Below are 25425 nucleotides of genomic sequence, written 5' to 3' on the forward strand. Positions count from 1 at the left end.
CGGATGAGAACTGAGTTTTTGAAAAGGGTTTTGCTTCACACCTTTGTGACTTCCACTTTATTTATTGGACATAATTTCTTATTTTTTGCACCCCAAGGACACTAATTGGTGTTTAAATAACAATTTTCTTGGCTTTACTTATGGAATTATGAATTGGCTTATGTGACTGCACTTTTGCACACTTTTATGTTACCTTGCTTTAATAAACTGCCATTCCTTTGATTTTAAGGTCTGCTCACTCGGCCTCGTCCATCTCATCCCACAACTATTGATGTCCTGAAAAATGGAAGACAGCCAATGGCTGTGAGCACCGAGGCATCACACAGTCAAACACAGAAACAATTCACTAGATTAGGATTTCTAAAAATTGAGCAGCTTACTTCTGTCATTACTGGCAATGCTGCTTCTTGTAATTTTGCAGGAAGAGTTTACACTGAAATAAAATAAAGAAGAAACAGGAAACTGAAGATATTTTATTACTCTTGCAAAGAATGCTGGAATCATAACTCCTCATTGGAGTCTCTTGATATTTTTGATTTTATGAGTTTTAAAAGTCCGTTTTTCATGTACCACTGATTCACAGACACAGCACTTGATTATATTGTTGTGATTGAGCACCAGTTCGAATAAAAAGAAAGAACCAGCCCTGGACAGGATGCCAGTCAATCACAGGGCACACTTACACACATTCACTCTGCTTGAACCAATTTAAAGTCACCCATTAACCCAACAGACACACACACACAAACACGATGGAGGACATGAGTGTGCAGAGAAAACCTGAGTGGGATTTGAATTGCAGGCAGTAGCATTAGGCAGTGTGCCATCTTTGAATGTATTTTATAACCCTGAAAAGAAGAAGTACAGAGTGAGGCGGCTTATTTGTAGCACATTCTCAGCCGACTCGTGTCACCAGTGGTCATTTCCTGTAAACTTAAAAACTGAAATGCTGAAGTTGTTAAATTTTCATATCTGCAGTGTTCACTTTGATTTGAAGACAAGTGCAGCATGCAGATCTCAGAATTTTGCCTCCTGGTTTGTAAGTATGAGTCACAGTTTTATGTTTTCAATAGAACTCTTTTAATACCAGTGTCAGATATTGGAAATTTGTATTTTATTAAAGTGGATTTAATAATGAAAATAAAAGTAAAAAAGATTTAGTACTGTAAAAATTAAGGACAGCATGTAGTACATTCTAGAAAAAGAGGAATATGCTGAAGTAAAAAACCATTGCGTCAGTGAGCTGTCACAGTGGAGGACTGGTGTCGACCCCAACACAAACGTATTCCTCTCTCATATGAAGCTGCAGTAGAGTCAGACTGATACATGGAGCATCAAGCAGATCTCTGCATTTCTCTCTATCTCACTCGTCTTTTTCTGATTCTTTGTTTTCAGGCCTGACTGCTGTGATGTCTTCAGCCCAGTATGGAGGTAAGAAGCTAAGTTTTCCAGTTTACACTGACACTTGCACACTCAGGGTCTCACGTTTGTCTCCTTGGCTTTTCAGTGGTCCTTCTGCAGTGTTTCTGAGCTCACATCTTTTTTTTGCCTTCACATATTCTTTACTCTTTAACTTATGAGTACTCAAGTCAAACGTCTGCCTGTCTTCACTTAATAATTGTATTTACTGTTCCACAACACTGTGGTGGACTGGCACCCTGCCCGGGGTTTGTTTCCTGCCTTGCACCCTGTGTTGGGTGGGATTGGCTCCAGCAGACCCCTGTGACCCTGTAGTTAGAATATAGCGGGTTAGATAGTGGATGGATGGATGGTTCCAGTTGTAGGTGTATTTTTATCACATTTTCTGACACATTGGTGTCATTTATTCTATTTTTAGACTTTGTTTCCTGTTTGCTTATTTTCTTTATAATGTGTCACTCATGTAAATTTAAATTGATGATGAAATTAGCCCACACTGTAGTTATTTGTTGCAAGGCCTTGTTATTTACTGCTATTCAGATTCACAAGAAACACCATCATATATATAAAAAGGCTGAACACATATTTGTATCTTCTTGTAAACAAAAAACAAAGAGGCATTTTTAGATTTAGAAGTAGCTGGCAGGGAGAGAGTAAGAGAGCAAGTGTCACACTCATCGCTCCTTATCTGTCCTTTGGCTCCTGCACAGTTTATGAAGCCATATGATTTCCTCCTCACATTGTCAATGACCTTATCAGTACTCAGGACACCATCACGTCTCTGAATTCATACAATTTTCTTATTTACTGTTCTATAACAGTTGCAGAGTACATTGTTTCAGAAACTCCAAATGTATTCATTGCATTTCCCAGGATGTTGACCATGAGACCGAAGGTATGTCCACCAATCGTGGTTTGAATCATTTAAATTTAGACATTTATTGCTGAATGAAACAAAACATTCATAGCATAATTATCAAATAGTGAGAGTTCTGTCTAGTTAATTTGGAAAACTTTGACTGTGCATCTTAAATAATCCTGGTTAATCCATTCCATCTGTCCTTCCAAGTGATCGTAACCTAAAAAAAAAAATAAAAAAATTCAACCTTCTATGAATTTTAAAACAAAAAATGCTAATTTCTTTAAATAAATCGAGGACCCTTGTTTAAAATATTACCTTAGGTGAAACCATCTAATCAAAGCAACTTCTGTCTTTTTTGTTTACATAACAGATAACAGAAACAAAATCAAACTGCTAATTATGGTCTTTTGGTCACATGACAGGGATTAATTAGAAGGTCACAAATCACACCAAGTGAAACCTGTGATGAACATCAAAAGGACAGTAATAAATGGTACAGTAAAGCCTCGATTATCTGTCACTCGATTCACTGTCAGTCTCTATTAACCATCAGAGCCAAAGAAGAAACAAATTGCACAAACCAGCACCTACCTATTACTGTACTACTGCCGTGCGGTTCACTGAGAGCTATGAACATTGGAACAACTCTCCCTTGTGCTAGCACATAATGTTCTTCCAAAGCACCACATGTCATGCTGCATTTTGATATCACAGTTTCAATTACGTCACTTCAGTTTTAAGAGTGTTTCATAGCTTTTCTCTTTTATTGTTTTGTAAACTACTAGATATTGTTATGGATGATAAGTGTAAGTGTGTGATGTTGGAGTTGTCACAATTAAATTATTAAACTTTTATGAAACTTGTTAATGTGCTTCTAGTATTGCTTAAATTTACAGAGTAGGAAGAACAAGAATTATATAAAGTGTAATGTCAGCAAGATTGTAAAAATGTCAAAAATGGAAACCACTGACGCTAATGTTATTCTGTATTAATGTTAATATGTTAATGTTCTTCAGTATTGTAGTTTTCTTTTCAATTTTGTTATAGTATGTTTTATTAAAACAACGGCAATTCCAAAAAAGTTGGGACGCTGTGTAAAATTTAAATAAAAACAGAGGGCAATCATTTGCAAATCTCAGAAACCCATATTTTACTCAAAATAGAACAGAGAACACTTATCAGATGTTGAAAGTGAGATATTTTACTATTTCATGAAAAATATGAGCTCATTTTGAATTTGATGGCAGCAACACCTCTCTAAAAAATACCCGGGAGAGTAAATGCTAACATTACTCAGTTATTGTCTGTTTTTTATTTTTATTTTTTTCATTTTTTCATACTTATTACTATTTAATTTAATATTGTTTCTTTGTATCAGTATACTGCTGCTGGATTATGTGAATTTCCCCTTGGGATTAATAAAGTATCTATCTATCTATCTATCTATCTATCTATCTATCTATCTATCTATCTATCTATCTATCTATCTATCTATCTATCTATCTATCTATTTAAAAGGCTAGAAAAGTAAGTGGTAATAAAAAGAAACAACTGGAGGAACATTTTACAGCTAATTAAATTAATTGGCAAAAGGTCAGTAACATGATTGGGTATAAAAAGAGCATCTTACAGTTCCTCAGAAGTAAAGATGAGCAGAGTTTTGCCAATTTGCAAAAAACTGCTTCTGGAAATTGTGGAACAATTTCAGAATAATGTTCCTCAACATAAAATTGCGAAGACTTTGAGTATCTCATTATCTGCAGTTCATGATATCATCATTGAAAGTACAAACGTCAGCATATTTATTTACAACGTACTCTGAACATCATAAGTGTACATGATCAACACTTGAAACTTTGTATAAATAATGGAAATCAAGACAGTTAAAAAAATATGACTTCTAGAATTAAACTTAGAATATAAAACTGGCAACAGAATAATATATAAAAAAGCCTTGTCCTAACATATTATATCAAAATTATGAATTTGAAGTTATGGTTGAGCTAAATGCACCCCTCTTAAAACAAGTACATTTCCAGATTCTTCGCATCTTGGCTAATTATCATATCTCTTGGGCCAGTCATCTTAAATGTTAGGCTTCATCTTAAATGTAATTATTATTACATTATTATATCTCTTGAACAAGTCATTTTCATTGTAATTAATCATTTGCTATAATTTCTGCTGTCAGGATGTTGTTTGGTACAGTAAATAACAACCAAAAGTGAATAAATAAGCAGTTCCTCAACAACTATTCCAGTCTGTTTTCTGAGGTGCCTGTGTCCAATCCTCAGTTTACTCAGCTTTCTTAGATTCATTGAATTTTCCTTGCCTTACAAATGAGAAAACATTGCGTTTAAGCGCACTTATTACTACAGAAGAACTGAAGGAATCTGTAAATTCTATAAATAAAGGCAAAGCCCCAGGGTTTCATGGAATTACACCTGAGCTCATTTCAGCATTTTGGAAGCAGTTTTCTTTACCTCTCTTTCAAATACTTAATGCAGTCATGCCCTCCCTGTAGCTAAATCCTAGACTGTGGCTGTAATGGTTGTTTTAAACCTCTTCCAATTATCTTTCAGTAGTTTCAGGATTTCACATTATCTTCTTCTATTTGCTAAGATGGCATTTTCAAAAACATAAAACTTTAATTTAGGAAACCACAACCACCAAATTTCCAGATCCCCTCTAAACTTGGTAAATTCAGATACTCTCTGTCACTTTTACTCACAAAATATCTCAGAGACATTCATGCCATTTATTATTTTTAGTTTTCTGGTCTAAAATCTCGTGTTCTCTTTCTTCAGAGCTATCAGTTCTTATTTCCCCCACAACATATTCTTATACTCTTAGATCTTAAAAGCATCACTCTCTTTGTGTACCAGCATTTTATTCTTAGGTTTGGGCACAATAGTTGCTAAATAACTCCTTAATTCTAGATAGACAACCCCAGATCTGATTACAGTGAACTACAAACTGTTATATTTTGATTTTTTTTGTAGTTGTCTGCATCATAAATTAATGGCATATCAAGCACCTCCATTCATGACTGAAGATCTGTTGTTTCGATACTGATATCTTTAATGAGCAGAGACTGGTGATGCAGTCACTGTCTTGGTTGTGTGTGGTGGTGTGTCTGATTGGCACAACTGCAGTTCTTGGTGGTGTGGTAAAGGGCATATGATGGGGTAGGCGGTGGGAGGGTGGTGCCATTGGGGTTTAATTAATATATTGGTTGCTTCTTGTCCTGTCATATTGATTTTCCTTTGATTTTATTTAAAAAAAAACTTATTTCAAAAAACAGAAGCTCAATTTCAGCTTTTTTTTTTGTTGTTTCTTTTTTCATTTACTAATTTCAGGTTCTCTAAATGCCATTCAGTTTTAATTGTACTGTACTTTATTTGCCAAGTCCAGTGTTTCTGCTTTAGTATCTTTCTGAGTTAAGAGAAAAATGTGAAGATTGTCCTACAAACAACAGAAAAAGATTTAATTTTAAATCAACTTTATAATTCTAATTTATAATTTTTCTCTAGGAGGCTACTGCACTCTTATTGTACCTCCATCTTTTACAGGTTTCTAAAATTGAGCAGCTACAGATTTGACAAGTTAGAATCCAGCAGAAGTCAAATGAGTAATAGCAGAAATTAATCAGTCCAATAAAGTTCATTTTAAGAGTATGGTGAAAATTTAAATAGGAACCAACAACAAAAATTCAGAAAAAAATTATTACACATGCAAAGTAAAGGAAAAAGAAAACAAAAAGATTTCTTCTACAGTCTTAGCTTTCTCATGTTAGTTGTGTTATTCCTCAATGGCTTCTCATAAGATATTCAGGACCTTCTCTAACATACCGTACGTATGTTCAGTACAGTTTGAAACTGTTTGCTCTCCATGCCTTACCAACTGCAAGGTAGATCATAAACTGAGACTAATCTTTAGGCAGAGGGACAAGAAATAATTAGAATTTTCAATATCAGTTTAGCTTGTTTGGGTCATAATACTGTAGAATCTCCATTAGACTATGGATTAATATATAGGCAAACATTTTAAAATAACTAAGAAAATACAATTTAACATAACCTAAATAACTAACACATCGCTCTTACTCTCATCTGGTATCATTTTCATTTTCAGAGCAGGACCCCAAACTTCAACTGAAATCAGATGGACCGATATATGAAGGAGAAGAGGTCAGCCTACACTGTCAGTCAATCAATCAATCGACATTTATTTATATAACACATATTCATACAAAAAAATGTAGCTCAAAGTGCTTCACAAAATGAATAGAAAAATAAAAAATAAACATAAATCAACATTAATTAACATAGAATAAGTAAGGTCCGATGGCCAGGGTGGACAGAAAAAACAAAAAAAATCTCCAAAGGCTGGAGAAAAAAATAAAATCTGTAGGGTTTCCAGACCAAGAGACCGTCCAGTCCCCTCTGGGCATTCTACCTAACATAAGTCAAACAGTCCTCTTTGTATTTAGGGTTTTCATGGAAGGACCTGATGATGATGGTCACGTAGACTTCTGGCTTTCAGTCCATGAATGTTGGTGCATCATGATGCTTTGAGTAGGTGGTGGTGGCGCAGGCTGCCACCACAAAGAAACCGGAAAAAGAAACAGAAGAGAGAGTAGGGGTCAGTATGGATTTTAAAACCACCATGAATAGTTATTATGAAGAATTGAACATACAGAGTATCAGGATTAAGTTAAAGTGAAGTTATAGAAAGGCCATGTTAAAGTAATGTGTTTTCAGCAGTGTTTTAAAGTGCTCTACTGTATTTGCCTGGCGAATTCCTGTTGGCAGGCTATTCCAGATTTTAGGTGCATAACAGCAGAAGGCCGCCTGCCTCACCACTTCTTTTAAGTTTAGCTTTTGGAATTCTAAGGAGACACTCATTTGAAGATCTGAGGTTACGATTTGGAATATAGCGTGTCAGGCATTCCGATATATAAGATGGAGCGAGATTATTTAAGGCTTTATAAACCATAAGCAGTATTTTAAAGTCAATCCTGAATGACACAGGCAACCAGTGTAGTGACATCAAAACTGGAGAAATGTGTTCGGATTTTCTTTTCCCAGTTAGGATTCTAGCAGCTGCATTCTGCACTCGTTGCAAGTGATTTATGTCTTTTTTTGGTGGTCCTGAGAGGAGTGTGTTACAGTAATCTAGGCGACTGAAAACAAAAGCATGAATTAATTTCTCAGCATCTTTCAATGATATAAGAGGTCTAACTTTACTTATGTTTCTTAAGTGAAAAAATGCTGCCCTAGTGGTCTGATGAATATGTGATTTAAAATTCAGATTACAGTCAACGGTTACCCCTAAATTTTTTACTTCCGTCTTAACTTTTAATCCTAGTGCATCAAGTTTATTTCTGATAACCTCGCTGAATCCATTATTGCCAATTACCAAAATTTCAGTTTTCTCTTTATTTAGTTTGAGAAATTTACTATTCAGGGCGGCACAGTGGCGCAGTGGTAGCGCTGCTGCCTCGCAGTTAGGAGACCCGGGTTCACTTCCCGGGTCCTCCCTGTGTGGAGTTTGCATGTTCTCCCGTGTCTGCGGGTTTCCCGGCTGGGTTTCCTCCCACAATCCAAAGACATGCAGGTTAGGTGGATTGGTGATTCTAAATGGTGTGTTTGTGTGTGTCCTGCGGTGGGTTGGCACCCTGTCCAGGATTGGTTCCTGCCTTGTGCCCTGTGTTGGCTGGGTTTGGCTCCAGCAGACCCCTGTGACCCTATTTGGATTCAGCGGGTTAGAAAATGGATGGATGGAAATTACTATTCATCCATTCAGAAATACCAGTAAGACATTGTGTTAGCGAAAGAGTCAGAGTCATCAGGTGCTATTGATAAGTACAACTGTGTGTCATCAGCATAGCTGTGGTAGCTCACATTGTGCCCTGAGATAATCTGACCTAACGGAAGCATGTAGATTGAGAGCAGCAGCGGACCCAGGATAGAGCCTTGTGGAACACCATATCGGATATCATGTGTCTTTGAGATTTGATTACCACAACTCACAAAGACTTTTCTACCTGCCAGGTAGGATTCAAACCAATTTAAGACCGTGCCAGAGAGGCCCACCCATTGACTAAGGCGATTTCTAAGAATACTGTGATCAAATGCAGCACTCAGATCTAAGAGGACGAGAACAGATAAATGGCCTCTGTTTGCATTTACCCGCAAGTCACTTACTACTTTAACGAGTGCAGTTTCTGTGCTGTGATTTGTTCTGAAACCCGACTGAAATTTATCAAGAATAGCAGGTTTATTGAGGTGGTTATTTAACTGTATAATGACTGTCTTCTCTAGAATTTTAATTAAGAAGGGCAGGTTAGAGATGGGTCTAAAATTTTCAAAGGCAGAGGGGTCAAGATTATTTTTCTTGAGCAGGGGTTTAACTACAGCAGTCTTAAGACAGTCTGGAAAGACCCCCGTATCTAATGACGAATTAACTATGTCCAGAATATTGTCAATTAGCACACCTGATATTTCTTTGAAAAACCTGGTTGGTATTGGGTCAAGGACGCAGGTGGGGTCAGCTCGAAGGAAATACTGATGGGTGGACATATGAGCTATGCCGGGATGGATACTCAAACCCTTATAAAACACAAAGAGAGAGCACCTTCACCATCAGCCCTGTGACTCCGTCATTCAGTAGGAAGTACTGGTGTCGAGCTGGAAAAGGAGGGCATCAGTCAAAATACAGTGAATATGTGAAGTTAGACGTTACAGGTAAGTGGCTTTTCTGTAATGTAACTCATTTTAATTGTTTTCTGTTTTTAAGAGGTCACATTACACAAACGCAGGCCACAACAGTTTATAGTTTATTTTACAGTCAGGCTCTCAAAAAGTTAAGTTCTGTACTAAAACTACCAGAGGGTCTCCTTCTGAATGGGCTCAGGTTCTGCTGAATGACAGGCACCTTAACCAGTCAAGCTCTGTGGCTCCTCTTCTTTAAAAGCCTTATCCTTGACTCTCTCTGCTGGACTTAATCAGCGTAAATATTAAATGGAGCCTGATAACCAACCTTTTTATTACATGTACTTTAAAATGGCTGAAACTTGGTATATTTTATTATCTAACTGACTGTTCTGAATCTGTGACTTGAGTACTTCAACAAAGGAAATTTGTAAGGAACAAACTTTTAATGGCATGTTTCCTTAATGGACAACACAATCTGGACCTGCTGTCTTTTAATTTTAAGCTGTGGTATAACTGGACAGGTCTGACATTTTACTGCCACCTACAAGCCTCTTATTGACAGCAGGAGGTCTTTTATTATCCAAACCACAGGATGTTAATGTGTGTTTGAACTTGGGGTTGCTGTTTATTGTAATATTTATGTTTTTCTTGAACTTATCTATCTATCTATCTATCTATCTATCTATCTATCTATCTATCTATCTATCTATCTATCTATCTATCTATCTATGAAACAGAACTACTGGTTTCACCTTTTCTTCTTCCAGCTACTCTTGTGTACACTCAACTCAGTTCCTGATATTTTTATTATTTTTTCATGTTTTTTTTATTCTTTCAATGACCTTCCATCTGTTTGAATTATCACAAATGAACTTGCCTGTGGCACTTAATTGTATTTGAAATACTTAACTGTATTTGAAATAGAAAAATATACATTATTCATTTTATTATTATTATTATCATTATTATTATTATTTAACTTCTTGAAAATAAAACATTAAAACCATTCAGAGGTGAAAAGGTCACTCATTCCAACACAGCTTATTAATTTATTTTCACCTGGATTTTATAAAATATCATCAAGTTACAATTTCAAGGTTGCCAATGTGTTGTGCCCTCTACACGTCTTTACCAAAAATTCCATATTGTTGTAGTTCTCTTTAAAATAAATGTTTTGTAATATTTGCATGAAATTTACTCCTATCCAGCTTTTATCACCTGTGTTCTTCTTGAAGAGCACATTTTAAAGTAACATCCGCCATCCCACTTCACATCCTGATTTTAAACACTTCTGTCATGTCTCCTCCTAATCTTTTCTAACATACACTATATAGAACAGTTTTGTTATTTATGCACCTTAACAGCCACTGTAGTTGGCCAATGACGATGCTGCACTGATGTTCATTACCCAACATCCTCTTAGTCTTTTCAGTCAGTTCTCTCCACTGCTAAGTCTTTCTTATATTGTGTATTTTGAAATTTCTGATCATGTTGATTTACATCATTTAAAAAGAGTAGCATCCTCATCACTGATCCCTTTAAGACCATATTGTTGTGACTTCAAGTCTCAATTCATGCAAGTCCCAACCTGTACTTCCACAGCTATTCATTGGGATGGTAAATCCCATTAAAAACCCCAACTAAACACCCCAACTCGCCCTGATGGAAATTGACAATGATGTACTCTCCATGATGTTTGGTGTCTCTTCAGCAGTTTCTGTATGGTTCTCAGCAACCTCCACAGTATTGGGAAGAGCTAAATGGACTGGATCTTTAACGGGACAAGCATTTTTTTGAAACTGTATGTTTCTGAATTGGTAAATCGAATGAGTTGACAAAATAAACTGGAATAGGTGGCTCAAAGCACTCCTTAACAAAGACAAGGGACTTGATATTTACGTTGACTGGACATGCGTATCTGGCACAGGCGGGTGCTTTTGCTGTGGTAATGGCAGTAGTGTCAGCATTTCATGGTTTGGCCGTAGTGGAGTTGAAAGCTGCCACCTGCTTTCGACTTCCTGAACTTACTGCTCTAACAGGTAGTTAATGTCAGCTTCGTATCTGTACACTTCATCCTTTTTTATTTATTTTTTTAATGGCAGTTCATTATGTTATGAACTGGGAGTCTCAAAAGCACTTACGTCTCAAACTGTACTTCCAAAAGGCCTACTAATCCTATCAAAAACCCCAGCCAGACACAAAAAGAACACCTTCTAGAATCTTTACAAAATAAAAGTTTAATATCACAAAAATGCACCTCAGTAACAATGAAACTCCATGAAGCACAAAACCAATAGGATTTGCACTAAACAAAATAGCAATCAAGTACAACTGAGTCCCATTACAGTAACCAATGATGACATCAAAAACAGAGCATGAAGTCAAACAAATCCATTGAATCAAAAAGCACATTAGAAAGACAAAGCAGAAGAACCCGTCACTCCCTCACACATTCGAAATGAACAACTGAGATCAGAGGAAGACTCTCCTGAATTATAGTGCAGAGGGCGGTTCCTGGTGAGGCAGATGGCTAAATCTCTTAGGGGAGAGGTGGGCAGTGGAAGAAAATAAAGCTACTAGGAGAGAACAAGATGAACACAGACTAACAGAATTCTGTAACAGGCTGGGAAAATGTTAGGCACAGAAACAAGGGAGCCATTAGATTGAAACAGTCAACATGACTCAGTGCGGCAGCTGTGATTACCAATTTAAAGTTCAAAACGATGATCTTCAGTCTTCACATTACACTGATTGTGTTACGCTGATTGTTCTGAGTGAGTCTGTGACTACAGAAAGAAAGAATTAAGCAGAAGTCACTGACTGTCCAGTACAGACGGGTCAGCAGAGGGACTCCCTTCACACACGGCCATCTGTGGCTTTAGAGGAGGGAATTTTACCTTATTGAAGGATCAGTGGATTCTTTTATTAATTTATATGACAACTGATTTGTAGAGAATACAACTGTAAAGTGACACACATCACACTCATTTCTTTGAACTGTTTAGGCTCACTGGAGACACTGAAAAGAAATAAACAACAAACAAAGCTGAAACCTCAACAGATTAAAGAATTTATTAGAAATCTTTTGTTGATCAGAAGCTCAGTTTCACTTTGTTTTTGTCAGATGTCTTTCCATTTATGAAAATTTAGTTCCCTGGATGCCATTTACCTTCACTTGTTGTCCAGATTGTTTAGCAGGTGCAGTGTTTCTTCTTTAGTGTGATTGTGAAGGTGAGAGATAACATGCGAAGATTATCCTACAAGCCACACAGAAAGATTTAATTTTATATTCTCTTACTATTTCTAATACTGTCGTTCACATTTAATTCCTGTTTTGAAGTCTATTCATGCTGGACAGAATCATGAGAGAGCTGGAGTCACAAACCAGCATGGTGACCACAACATTTAAATTGATGATGGACAGAAAAGCAGGTTAGATCTGAGGCTCACAGCTCAATAAATCTGCTGAGGTGGAAGTTCAGTTAGCACTGAGATTTCACAATAACAACATGATCACTAACTCAATGACCACTCTGAGTGGACATCTATAACACACTGTAGGAGTGACATCTGCACAGGCAGTTATGTGGAGAAATGGGCCCAAGCACATCGGAAACCATGTGGAGTTTGGACTGGGCCTTCTTCTTCTTGACTATGTTGTAGTACACATGATGGCTTCTTATGTCGCAGTGGGACTGTCTGTCAGTAACCTCACAGTACACCTTTGAGGTAAATAAAATCCACCCTGTATGACCAGAAGCAGAAACATTTGAATTCCAGTCCTGATCCTTTTTGCCCCATTTTCTGTTCAGGCTTTACACTCACAGGTTGTGGGGTGGTGACCTTCAACTGGTTAGAGTTTAATAAAGTAATGCTGGCTTTTATAATTTGTAATAGGAGTAGATGGAGAGAAAGAGGCAATGAGACATTTTTGTTGCCTTGTGCTCTTCCATGTACTCTCATCTTGTATCATCTTCATTTTCAGAGCAGCGAGCCAAACTTCAAGTAAAGTCAAATGGACCGATATATGAAGGAGACGAGGTCAGTCTGCACTGTCAGCTCAATGGAAATCGTATTGGGTGGACATATGAGATCTACAAATGGGAATCAACATACCAATACCATTATAAAGTACACACAGAGAGCACCTTCACCTTCAGCCCTGTGACTCAATCACAACGTGGGTATTACAGGTGTCGAGCTGGAAAAGGAGGAGTTTACTCAACATACAGTGGATATGTGTGGTTAGAAGTATCAGGTAAGAGACTTTTCTCTGATGTAACTCAATTTTAATTCTTTTCTGTTTTTAAGAGGTCAAATTACCCAAACACAGACTACAACAGTTTACTGTTATTTTACAGTCAGGCTCCCAAAAAATTAAGTCCTGTACTAAAAGTACCAGAGGGTCTCAGGCTCCTTCTGGATGGGCTCACATGATAACATTTTAGTTGGTGAAGCTTTGTGGACTATTTTCTTTAAAAGCCTTTTCCTTACAGCTTGATAACTAACCAGTTCTGTTATGCATTTTAAATTGATTGTAATTTGGATTATTTTATTATCTAACTGACTGTCTTCATTCTGAATATTGGTGACTTCAACCAGTGATCTTTGGAAAGAATGAACTTCTAACGGCACATTTCTTTTGTGAACACAATGATTTGGACCTGCTGCAGTCAAACGTTAATGCCTTTAAATGTTAACCTGTGGTACAACTCTTGAGCATGTGAATGACACAAGAGAAATATAATTTATTGTTATTATTATAATTATTAGGTCTGACCACATTGTACTACCACCTACAGGCCTGTTTTTGTCAAGAGGAGTTCTTTTATTATCCAAGGAAGGAGTTTTTATGAGTGTTTGTGGTGTGGGTTGTTTGTTGTAACATTTATATTTTATTGAAATTATGAAAAGTTTTAATTTACCCTTAGTAACAAATAAAATATCTATCTATCTATCTATCTATCTATCTATCTATCTATCTATCTATCTATCTATCTATCTATCTATCTATCAAACAGAACTACTGGTTTCACCTTTTCTTCTTCTGGCTACACTTGTGTACACTCAACTCGGTTCCTGATATTTTTATTGTTTTTTCAGGTTTTTTTTTTTATTCCTTCAATGACCTTCCATCTGTTTGAATTATCACAAATGAACTTATCTGTGGCACTTAATTGTATTTGAAATACTTAACTGTATTTGAAATGGACAAATATACATTATTCATTTTATGATCATTATTATTATTATTATTATTATTATTATTATTATTATTATTATTATTATTATTTAACTTCTTGAAAATAAAACATTAAAAACATTCAGAGGTGAAAAGGTCACTCATTCCAACACAGCTTATTCATTTATATTCATCTGGATTTTCTAGTTACAATTTTCAAGGTTGCCAAAGTGTTTTGCCCTCTACACGTCTTTGCCAAATATTCCATATTGTTGAAGTTTTCTACTAATAAATGTTTTGTAATATTTGCATGAAATTTATTCCTATCCAGCTTTTGTCTCCTGTGTTCTTCTTGAAGAGCACATTTTAAAGTAACATCCGTCATCCCAATTCACATCCTAATTTTAAACACTTCTGTCATGTCACCTCCTAATCTTTTCTAACGTACACTATATAGAACAGTTTTGTTATTTATGTACCTCAACAGCCACTGTAGTTGGTCAATGAAGATGCTGCACTGATGTTTCTTACACATCATCCTCTTAGCCTTTTCAGTCAGTTCTCTACACTCCCAAGTCTTTCTTCTATTGTGTATTTTGAAATTTCAGATCAAGATGATTCACATCATTCAAAAAGAGTAGCATCCTCATCACTGATCCCTTTAAGACCATATTGTTGTGACTTGGAGTCTCAATTCATGCAAGTCCCAACCTGTTCTTCCACAGCTACCCACTTCAGTGGTAAATCCCATTAAAAACCCCAACTAGACACCCCAACTCGCCCCTGATGGACATTGACAATGATGTACTCTCCATGATGTTTGGTGGCTCTTCAGCAGTTTCCGTATGGTTCTCAGCAACCTCCACAATATTAGGAAGTGCTAAATGGATTGGATCTTTAACAGGGGCAAAAACTTTTCCTCATTATATTGAATGCCTAAAACTGCATATTTCTAAATTGGTAAATCGAATGAGTTGACAAAATAAACTGGAATAGGTGGCTCAAAGCACTCCTTAACAAAGACAGGGGACTGACATTTGTTCTGATTGGGCATTCGTATCTGGCACAGGTGGGTGCTTTTGCTGTGGTAATGGCAGTAGTGGCAGCGTTTCATGGTTTGGTGAAGTTGAAAGCTGCCATCTGCTTTTGAAATCCTGAACTTACTGCTCTAACAGGTAGTGAATGTTAGCTTCATATTTGCACACCTCATCCTTTTTTATTTATTTTTTTTATGGCAGTTCATTTTGTTATGAACTGGGAGTCTCAAAAGCACTAACGTCTCAAACTGTACTTCCAAAATTCCTACTAATCCTATCAAAAACCCCAGCCAGACACAAAAAGAACACCTTCTAGAATCTTTATAAAATAAAAGTTTAATATCACAAAAATGCACCTCAGTAACAATGAAGCTCCATGAAGCACAAAACCAATAGGATTTGCACTAAACAAAATAGCAATCAAGTACAACTGAGTCCCATTACAGTAACCAATGATGACATCAAAAACAGAGCATGAAGTCAAACAAATCCAGTGAATCAAAAAGCACATTAGAAAGAGAAAGCAGAAGAACTCGTCACTCCCTCACACATTCGAAATGAACAACCGAGATCAGAGGAAGACTCTCCTGAATTATAGTGCAGAAGGAGGTTCCTGGTGATGCAGATGGCTAAATCTCTTGGGGGAGAGGTGGGCAGTGGTAGAAAATAAAGCTACTAGGAGAGTCCAAGATGAACACAGACTAAGAGAATTCTGTAACAGGCTGGGAAAATGTTAGGCACAGAAACATGGAAGCCATTAGATTGAAAAAGGCAACATGACTCAGTGCGGCAGCTGTGATTACCAATTTAAAGTTCAAAACGATGATCTTCAGTCTTCACATTACACCGATCATGTTACGCTGATTGTTCTGAGTGAGTCTGTGACTACAGAATTATTGAGAATTAAGCAGAAGTCACTGACTGTCCTGTACAGACGGGTCAGCAGAGGGACTCCCTTCACACACGGCCATCTGTGGCTTTACAGGAGGGAATTTTACCTTATTGAAGGATCGGTGAATTCTTTTATTAATTTATATGACAATTGATTTGTACAGAATACAACTGTTAAGTGACACACATCACACTCATTTCTTTGAACTGTTTAGGCTCAATGGAGACACTGAAAAGAAATAAACAACAAGCAAAGCTGAAACCTGAAAAGATTAAAGAATTTATTAGAAATCTTTTGTTAATCAGAAGCTCAGTTTCACTTTGTTTTTGTCAGATGTCTTTCCATTTATGAAAATTTAGTTCCCTGGATGCCATTTACCTTTACATGTTGTCCAGATTGTTTAGCAGGTGCAGTGTTTCTGCTTTAGTGTCATTGTGAAGGTGAGAGATAACATGTGAAGATTATCCTACAAGCCACACAGAAAGATTTAATTTTATATTCTCTTACTATTTCTAATACTGTCATTCACATTTAATTCCTGTTTTGAAGTCTATTCATGCTGGACAGAATCATGAGAGAGCTGGAGTCACAAACCAGCATGGTGACCACAACATTTAAATTGATGATGGACATAAAAGCAGTTTAGATCTGAGGCTCACGGCTCAATAAATCCGCTGAGGTGGAAGTTCAGTTAGCACTGAGATTTCACAATAACAACATGACCACTAACTCACTGACCACTCTGAGTGGACATCTATAACACACTGTAGGAGTGACATCTGCACAGGCAGTTATGTGGAGAAATGGGCCCAAGCACACCGGAAACCATGTGGAGTTTGGACTGGGCCTTCTTCTTCTTGACTATGTTGTAGTACACATGATGGCTTCTTATGTCGCAGTGGGACTGTCTGTCAGTAAACCTCACAGTACACCTTTGAGGTAAATAAAATCCACCCTGTAGGACCAGAAGCAGAAACATTTGAATTCCAGTCCTAATCCTTCCTTTTTGTCCCATTTTCTGTTCAGTCTTTACACTCACAGGTTGTGGGGTGGTGACCTTATACTAGTTAGAGTTTAATAAAGTAATGCTGGCTTTTATAATTTGTAATAGGAGTAGATGGAGAGAAAGAGGCAATGAGACATTCTTGTTGCCTTCTGTTCTTCCATGTACTCTCATCTTGTTTCATCTTCATTTTTAGTGCGGGGAGCCAAACTTCATCTGAAGTCAAATGGACCGATATATGAAGGAGACGAGGTCAGCCTGCACTGTCAGCTCGATGGAAATCCTGTTGGGTGGACATATGAGATCTACAAAGGGGAATCAACACACTCATACCATTATAAAGGACAAACAGAGAGCACCTTCACCTTCAGCCCTGTGACTCATTCACAACGTGGGTCGTACAGGTGTCGAGCTGAAAAAGGAGGAGTTTACTCAACATACAGTGAATATGTGTGGTTAGAAGTATCAGGTAAGAGACTTTTCTCTGATGTAACTCAATTTTAATTCTTTTCTGTTTTTAAGAGGTCAAATTACCCAAACACAGACTACAACAGTTTACTGTTATCCAACAGTCAGGCTCCCAAAAAAATTAAGTCCTGTACTAAAAGTACCAGAGGGTCTCAGGCTCCTTCTGGATGGGCTGACATGATAACATCTTAGTTGGTGAAGCTTTGTGGACTGTTTTCTTTAAAAGTCTTTTCCTTACAGCTTGATAAGTAACCACTTCTGTTATGCATTTAAAGTTGGTTGAAATTTGGATTATTTTATTATCTAACTGACTGTCTTCATTCTGAATATTGGTGACTTCAACCAGTGATCTTTGGAAAGAATGAACTTCTAACGGCACATTTCTTTTGTGAACACAATGATTTGGACCTGCTGTAGTCAAACGTTAATGCCTTTAAATGTTAACCTGTGGTACAACTCTTGAGCATGTGAATTATGCAAGAGAAATATAATTTATTTTATTATTATAATTATTAGGTCTGACCACATTGTACTACCACCTACAGGCCTGTTTTTGTCAAGAGGAGTTCTTTTATTATCCAAGGAAGGAGTTTTTATGAGTGTTTGTGGTGTGGGTTGTTTGTTGTAACATTTATTAATTTATTGAAATTCTGAAAAGTTTTAATTTACCTTTAGTAACAAATAAAATATCTATCTATCTATCTATCTATCTATCTATCTATCTATCTATCTATCTATCTATCTATCTATCTATCTATCTATCTGTCTATCTATCTGTCTATCCCTGTTATAATAATGCTGACCCTACTGAGTTCAGTATCAGCTTTTCTTGACCGTCTTCATCTGCGTACACTCAGTTTCTTTTTTTTATTCATTCCATGTCCACCAATCCATTTGAAGTATCAAAAATTAACTTGCCTGTGACAATGAACTGGATTAAGTGGGTTTAAAATGAATAAATGGACATACAATATTTTTTATTATTTAATTAATTAATTCTTTTTTTTTCCTGGATGAAAAAATAACATAACAAACATTCAAAGGAGAACAGGCCACCCAGCTGAATGTAACTCATCAATTCATATCCCCCTGATTTTTATAAAATATCATTAAGTTACAATTTCAAGATTGAAAAAAGCATTAATGTCTACAACAGTTCTTGGCCAAATATTCCATCTATTTATGGATCTCTTTTAAAGAAACATTCTCTAATATTTGGAAGAAGTGTACCCTTAATTAGTAAGCTCCATCTCCTGAGTTCTTCCTGAAGAACTCATTTTAAAGTCAATCCTCTGTGCCACTATCCGTCACAATTTTAAACACTTCTGTAATGTCACCACTTACCTTTTATCACATAAACTAAAATCATTCACCTCCTTCACTCTTTCCTCATCATATCTAACAGTTGTGGTCCTGGAATCAGCCGAGCAGCATTTCTGTGAACTTTCTTCAGTGCTGACCACACCTGCACCTGCAATTCCAGATGTGGCCATGCAGATGTGTTTCATTAGCATTAGAACGACCACCTTGACTTGTGCTGAACACACTGAAGTTTGTAACCCAACATCCTCTCAGTCTTTTCAGTCACTCCTCTGCACACAAAAGTCTCAAATTATTGCATGTGTAATTAGTTTACGTTATTTATTTATTACTTTTAATTTTGTAAAGTTTTACATTTGTTTGCATTAGGTTTCATTTTCTACACATCAGGTACAACTCTGAATTTTGACCAGTATTCGACTGTCTCTATAGTCAGCCATTCCCCCCTGTTTATACTTGTTTACAGACTGAATTTATTTGTTTGTTACGTATTTATAAAGATAATTTACTTACATTAAAGAGCAGCATTCCAATCACTGACATCTGTGACCATATTTGACCAGAATCAGCTTTATTTCCTGTTGTGTTTTGTGTAAACAGAGTGGTGCTAACATTTCAAGATGACTTATTTTGACATAAATCTAACACAGCAAAATTTATTAAAAGTTAACATTTAGTACAACAATCTAAAGCACACAGTGGAGACAGCAGATGTTTAAATCAGATGAAGGTAATGTCAGGATGCTGTGCCCTTTATTACCATTACTGCATGTTACACAAGTCACCAGTCAGAGACTTTATCAAGGGGGGCTCATTAAGTAATGTAACACATCAAGGAAAAAGCAATTCAGCTGGTGGGGCCTTCTGGATCTGAGGGGCTGGTAGTGTTTATTAGATGAAAGTCTATAAGTGAGGTTGGTGGATCAGCTGTGTGGTTTTCTTCTTTCTTTTTCACCGTTGAGTTGTGAAGAATTTCAAGACAGAGAAGATGGTAGCCAATGACTTTCTCCGCACCAGAGGTGATGTGTGGTAATTTGCTCATGGAGTGAGCAGATGCTGTGCCAAACCAGATAGAGACTGAAAATGTCCTGATGCTCTTATTTGTGGCTCTTTAAAAATGATCAATGATAACTCAGTGACATGAAGTTTTGCTCCGCTGGTAAAGAAAGTGCAGTCTCTATTTTGCTTTTTGGTCAAGCTAATTATATGGCCATCCCATGTCTGTGTCTTGGATGTTGCACTTCTCAGGTACTTAAATGTCACCACCAAATTTACTGTAGCCTTCCAAATGACAAAAGTGGATGGCTTTTTAATGAAAGTCAAAGATGTTTTCACATTTTTATCTTTACTGTGTGGACACCAGGGGGCGCTCCAGCTCCCCAAACCCAACACAACACACACAGGACACAAGTTAAAAGCACAAAAAAGCCTTTTTATTGCTTGGGAAACTCTTCAAACCAGCATTTCCCATCACCACAGCCACAAGTCTGAGAATAGTACAGCACACAATAGCTCTTCTTTCTCTCTCTTCTGGTCTTTGCCTCCACCACTCCATTTGGTCTTCAAATACCAGGGTCTAGCATTGTCACATTTGCAACTTTTTATTTGTCTAGTACTTCCCCTTTCTCAAGTGACTTCTTAAATATGCCTAATGAGGGTTTAAACATGACTTGTTTTATTTCTTCCAATATAAGCTGGAATCACAAAAGTGAGTTTGAGGTGGAGACTGAGCTGTCAATCCTGTGTTTTAGCCACCTACTGCAGGCTTATTCCTGCCTCAGTACCACCTAAAGCTGTGGTCCTCAGGGTCAGACCTGAAGTTCCTTATTTGAGGATGTGGCGTATTCTCAGTCTATTCTGGAGATCTCGCTGATTAATTCTGATGCCTTCTCGATCTCCAATTTATTTTTATGGGAAAGATATGAAATAATCTGTTCTCTTAAAAGTGCCATCACAGGTTTCCAAAATATTCCTGCAGAAACTTGAGGATACATTTATCTCTAAAAAAATAATCAATTTCTTTGGATATGAACTTTATAAAGTTCACATCTCTTAATGACCTGGAGTTAAGATGCCAGCTACGAAATGCGTGTCTAGTTAATAGTTATTGAAACTCCAAAATCAGAGGAGCATGATCAGAGATAACAATTGCATCATATAACAACTGATAAATTATTATCTATGATGAAATAATCAGTTCTTTAGTAGCTAGTGTATGATGTACTTAGGAGAAGAAGGAATATTCTCTTCAATTTGGATTTAGGAATCCAGAGGGGTTTGTTAAGCTATGATCTTTAATAAACTATGTGATTGTCTTTGTTGAAATAGATGTTATCTCCACTGTAGTTCAAGATTTATCCAGGTCAGGATTTAAAACAAATTAAAGTCTCAACCTGTAATAATTTTATTAGTGCTCATACTGGGAATTGAAGGAAATACATTTTGGATAAAATCTCTATCATCTACATTAGGCACACATATTTATCAAAATTACTTCAGGTATGAATGAATTACCCATCACCATGAAATTGAGCCAATAATATAGAGCCACAGGCACCAGCCTGTTTCTGATGCTACAATTCATTCATTTTCTGTTCTCCACTTCTCCAGATCGGAGATGAAGGGAGTTAAAGCCATGTTAAAACGTAGGGTGTAATACAGAGAAAGAAATCAGGCAAATCCATTACAGGAGGACTCCCAGTAACAAACACTGAACTGATGCCAGCTGGTTGTACTGGGAAACAGTATCATCTCCAGACAGAGGAGCAGCTTCAGCAACAGACTGCTGTCCCACTGACAGAATGAGGAGTTCGTTCCTCTCCCACACTATGTGACTCTTCAATTCCACCCGGGGGGACGTTAACATTATACAAAGTTATTGTCTGTTATATCTTCATTGTTATCACTCTTTAATTTAATATTGTTCTTTATCAGTATGCTGCTGCTGGAGTATGAGAATTTCCCCTTGGGATTAATAAACTATCTATCTATCTGTCTGTCTATCTATCTAACACACACTGACCTGAAGCCAACTGGTTGTACTGGGAAAGAAAAACACACAAATAATGAAGAAACATTTAAACTTCACACACAGAAGTCACATCAGTGAGGAATTGAACCAGAGGCCAAGTGTAGCCGTTCACCGCCACACAACGTATAATTTCAGTTTCTAATACGTGAAAATAAAATGAGCTGAGCTTCTCCTTTTTAAAAGGGCAGTTACAGGAACAAACCCTGATGTGTTGAACATGGATACAGAAACCTTTAAAACTGTGGATGTCACTAAGTGCATTAAAGCCTGGAATTGTTATTAAGAATTTGTTATATTTTTAACATTTTAAAATAGTTTTATGATACTTTAAAATACAAAGTATAGCAAACCCAGCCATGCCCAACAGTTCATTTCTTTTGTATTATAAAGCACAATATTTTGCCACATAAACATGCAGTTTTTACACCCTGCTGAGTTCCAGATTCAGCGTTATGTTCTTTCTTCTCTTTTAGTTCTCCCAAATCTCCCTAATAAGCCCATCCTGATAGTCCTGCCCAGTGCCTCAGTGTGGGAAGGGGACACTGTGACTCTGAGGTGTCTGTCTAAGAGCGAAGTGACAGGGACACAACTGACATACAGATTCAACAGAGATGAGACACCTTTGAGTCAAGAAACTACACAGAATAAGTTCACAGTCCAGTCAGCTCAACTGAATGAAACTGGAAAATATTGGTGTGAGGTGAAGGAACAAAGGAAGGAGTCTGAGAAGAAACAAAGTGACAGAGTGCAGTTGACTGTTAAAGGTAAGTGTGCAGAAGTCTCCTCTTCATGTCCGTGTCTCTCTCTGTCTGCTGACTGATGACACTTCCTTCTCTGTGTAGTGACACCAGATCTTCACCTGAGTTACCCAACAGTTTACATTAAGGAGTTTGGCCAACGTCAAACTTCAGGGTCCAGTTTGCAGCACCCAATGTCTCATTTTCTAAATAAATAGTGAGATATAAAAAAGGACATAATGGACATCACAGTGGTAGTCAGTTGTTTACAACATGAATCTTTGTCAGAATACGAAGGTATCTGTGGAGACTTTTAGGATTTCAGGGACTCCTGCTTGTCTTCACTCTAGTTATCAATTTATTCAGGATGTTGAGTTTTCTTTCCTTTTCTCATTTCTTTATCCTTTTCTCTCTTCTCCAGATTTTCATTTTTAATTTCTCCAGATGTAACTCTCTGTGTACTCTTTGTGTTTCAAATATTAGCCATGTTTCACTCCTAGGCATTTTTTCATTTTTCTTTTATCCCCAATAACCCTGTCAGCATTTGAAACGGCAGGCGAGACTCCAGTGTGATGTGTGCTCAGTAGTAAGCAATTTATAAAATGAGCAGAACATTGAAATATGACCATAACAGTTTTAAAAGCAAGTACAGTGCTTTAACATGTTTTCTTTTTTATTTTATGCTAAATATGAGTAACATGTATGGCTTTCTCTTTCTGTGTCCCCTAAGAGCTGCCAGCCCACTTACCAGTAGAGCGCCTTATTTGGGAGACCCTAACTTCAATGACTGTATGTTGGTAATGAGTGCAACTCTCACAGTACCCAAGACTAAATGATTGTTGTTAAATTTGTTACATTTATTAACTGTTAAATTTAATCAACAGAATTAAGCGTTGCATTCATTGTTAACTCTAGCAAAGATTTAAACTTAATCAACAAGAGCAGGTGAATATTTGAGAAAACTTCCCAAATAGATGGATTATAACCCAGACGTGAGACAAACATCCGAATGCTGAAGGTGTGATGAAGCCTTCTCTTTCTCGCATCTGCTTTCATCTTGACTGGCATCTTGCTGAGATGGGATGCTGATGGCTGTTATCGTAAGTGGATGCCAAGTGACTGGAGGAGTCCAAATGAACAGTTGGGTTTCCAACCAGGCCTCCTCATTTAATTCAAGGCAAAAAATTCTTTGAAAGAAACAACGCATGATGCCACAATCAGAACAGCAACTAATAAGTTGTTTTAGATAATCATAGGGATTCTAAATGAAGTAGCTCTGGAAAGCGGGTCTGACCTAGGAAGTCCATCCTGCAGCAGGGTCAGTTCCAAAACTGATACCCTCCTCCTGGGGACGTCTGACTTTATGCAGCTCTGAAAAGAGGGTTGGCCTTCAGTTGATGATGAGGGTGGGGCCGATTGTCCTCATTGGCCATCTTCTCAGAGTTGTGGAGGGAACAACAACAACAACATTTATTTATATAGCACATTCTCATACAAAAAAATGTAGCTCAAAGTGCTTTACATAATAAAGAATAGAAGAATAAAAGACACAGTAAGAAAACAAAATAAGTCAACATTAATTAACATATAATAATAGTAAGGTCCGATGGCCAGGGTGGACAAAAAAAACAAAAAAAAAGAGACAATTGTGTTAGTGACAGCAACCCCTCTTTTCTCAGGGTGGTATCACATACCTGAGTTAAGCTGTAATGTGATCCTCAGACGCCCATGTGTCACACTTGTCACAGCCGCTTCTCTCTGTCTAACTGCGGCAAAGTCTTGACAAAATAAAAGTCTACTTTTACTCCTTAAAATTTATTGAATTATATTACATGTACTCGTTTCCATGAAATTCAACAGGTTATAAAGTATGTGAATATGTTAGTCAGAAGCCCGATTGGTTAGAAGTCTCCTCTTCAGGTCCGAGTCTCTCCTGTCTGCTGACTGATGACACTTCTTTCTCTGGCTAATGACGCCATATCTTCACCTGAGATACCCAGCACTTTACATTTGCAGTTTGGTCAGCACCACAATTTAATTTCCAGTGTGCAGCACCCAATTTCTTATTTTCTAAATGAGCAGTGAGACATGAAAAAGGACGTAATGGACATCACAGTGGTGGTCAGTTGTTTACAACATGAATCTTTGTCAGAATAAGAAGGTATCTGTGGAGGCTTTTAGGATTTCAGGGACTCCTGCTTGTCTTCATTCTAGTTATCAGTTTTTTTTGGTGATGTTGTGTTTATTTTTTATTCTATTTTCTTTATTCTTTTTTCCCTTCACCAGATTTTTGTTTATACCTTCTCCAGACTTATCTGTCATTGCACTTTTTGTGCTTTAATTATTAGTCATGTTCAACTCCTAGGCATTTTTTCTTCTTTTTTCCCAAAACTCAGTCATCATAGTTTAAGGAATTCCCTTTTGAAGTTTTTAGCTATGTAAAGTTATTAGGATAGTATTCAGAGTTGAAACACAACCTGGTTCAGTTGTTGTGTTTGCTTCTTGTTCCTAAAAGAGGTTTCCTTTTTATTCATCAATCCATCCATTTTCCAACCCGCTGAATCCGAACACAGGGTCACGAGGGTCTGCTGGAGCCAATCCCAGCCAACACAGGGCACAAGGCAGGAACCCATCCAGAGGCAGGGTGCCAACCCACCGCAGGCCACATTCAAACACACCCACACTAGGGTCAATTTAGAATCACCAATCCACCTAACCTGCATGTCTTTGGACTGTGGGAGGAAACTCACGAGAC

General features: G+C 37.1%; 1 protein-coding gene across 1 annotated transcript in view; it reads left to right on the plus strand.

The window, feature by feature from the left end:
- The first annotated feature begins 960 nt into the window (after window positions 1–960).
- Window positions 961–25425, plus strand: part of LOC120519585 (leukocyte immunoglobulin-like receptor subfamily B member 3) — a 31774-nt gene continuing 7309 nt past the window's right edge. Inside the window, exons 1-5 of the mRNA XM_039742530.1 lie at window positions 961–1039; window positions 1396–1431; window positions 12986–13258; window positions 17311–17583; window positions 22407–22697. Coding sequence (XP_039598464.1) covers window positions 1009–1039; window positions 1396–1431; window positions 12986–13258; window positions 17311–17583; window positions 22407–22697 — 904 coding nt within the window. The 5' untranslated portion in view covers window positions 961–1008. The remainder of the gene's footprint in view (window positions 1040–1395; window positions 1432–12985; window positions 13259–17310; window positions 17584–22406; window positions 22698–25425) is intronic.

The sequence above is a fragment of the Polypterus senegalus genome, unplaced genomic scaffold (genome assembly GCF_016835505.1).
Source record: "Polypterus senegalus isolate Bchr_013 unplaced genomic scaffold, ASM1683550v1 scaffold_3086, whole genome shotgun sequence".
Classification (NCBI taxonomy): Eukaryota; Metazoa; Chordata; class Cladistia; order Polypteriformes; family Polypteridae; genus Polypterus; species Polypterus senegalus.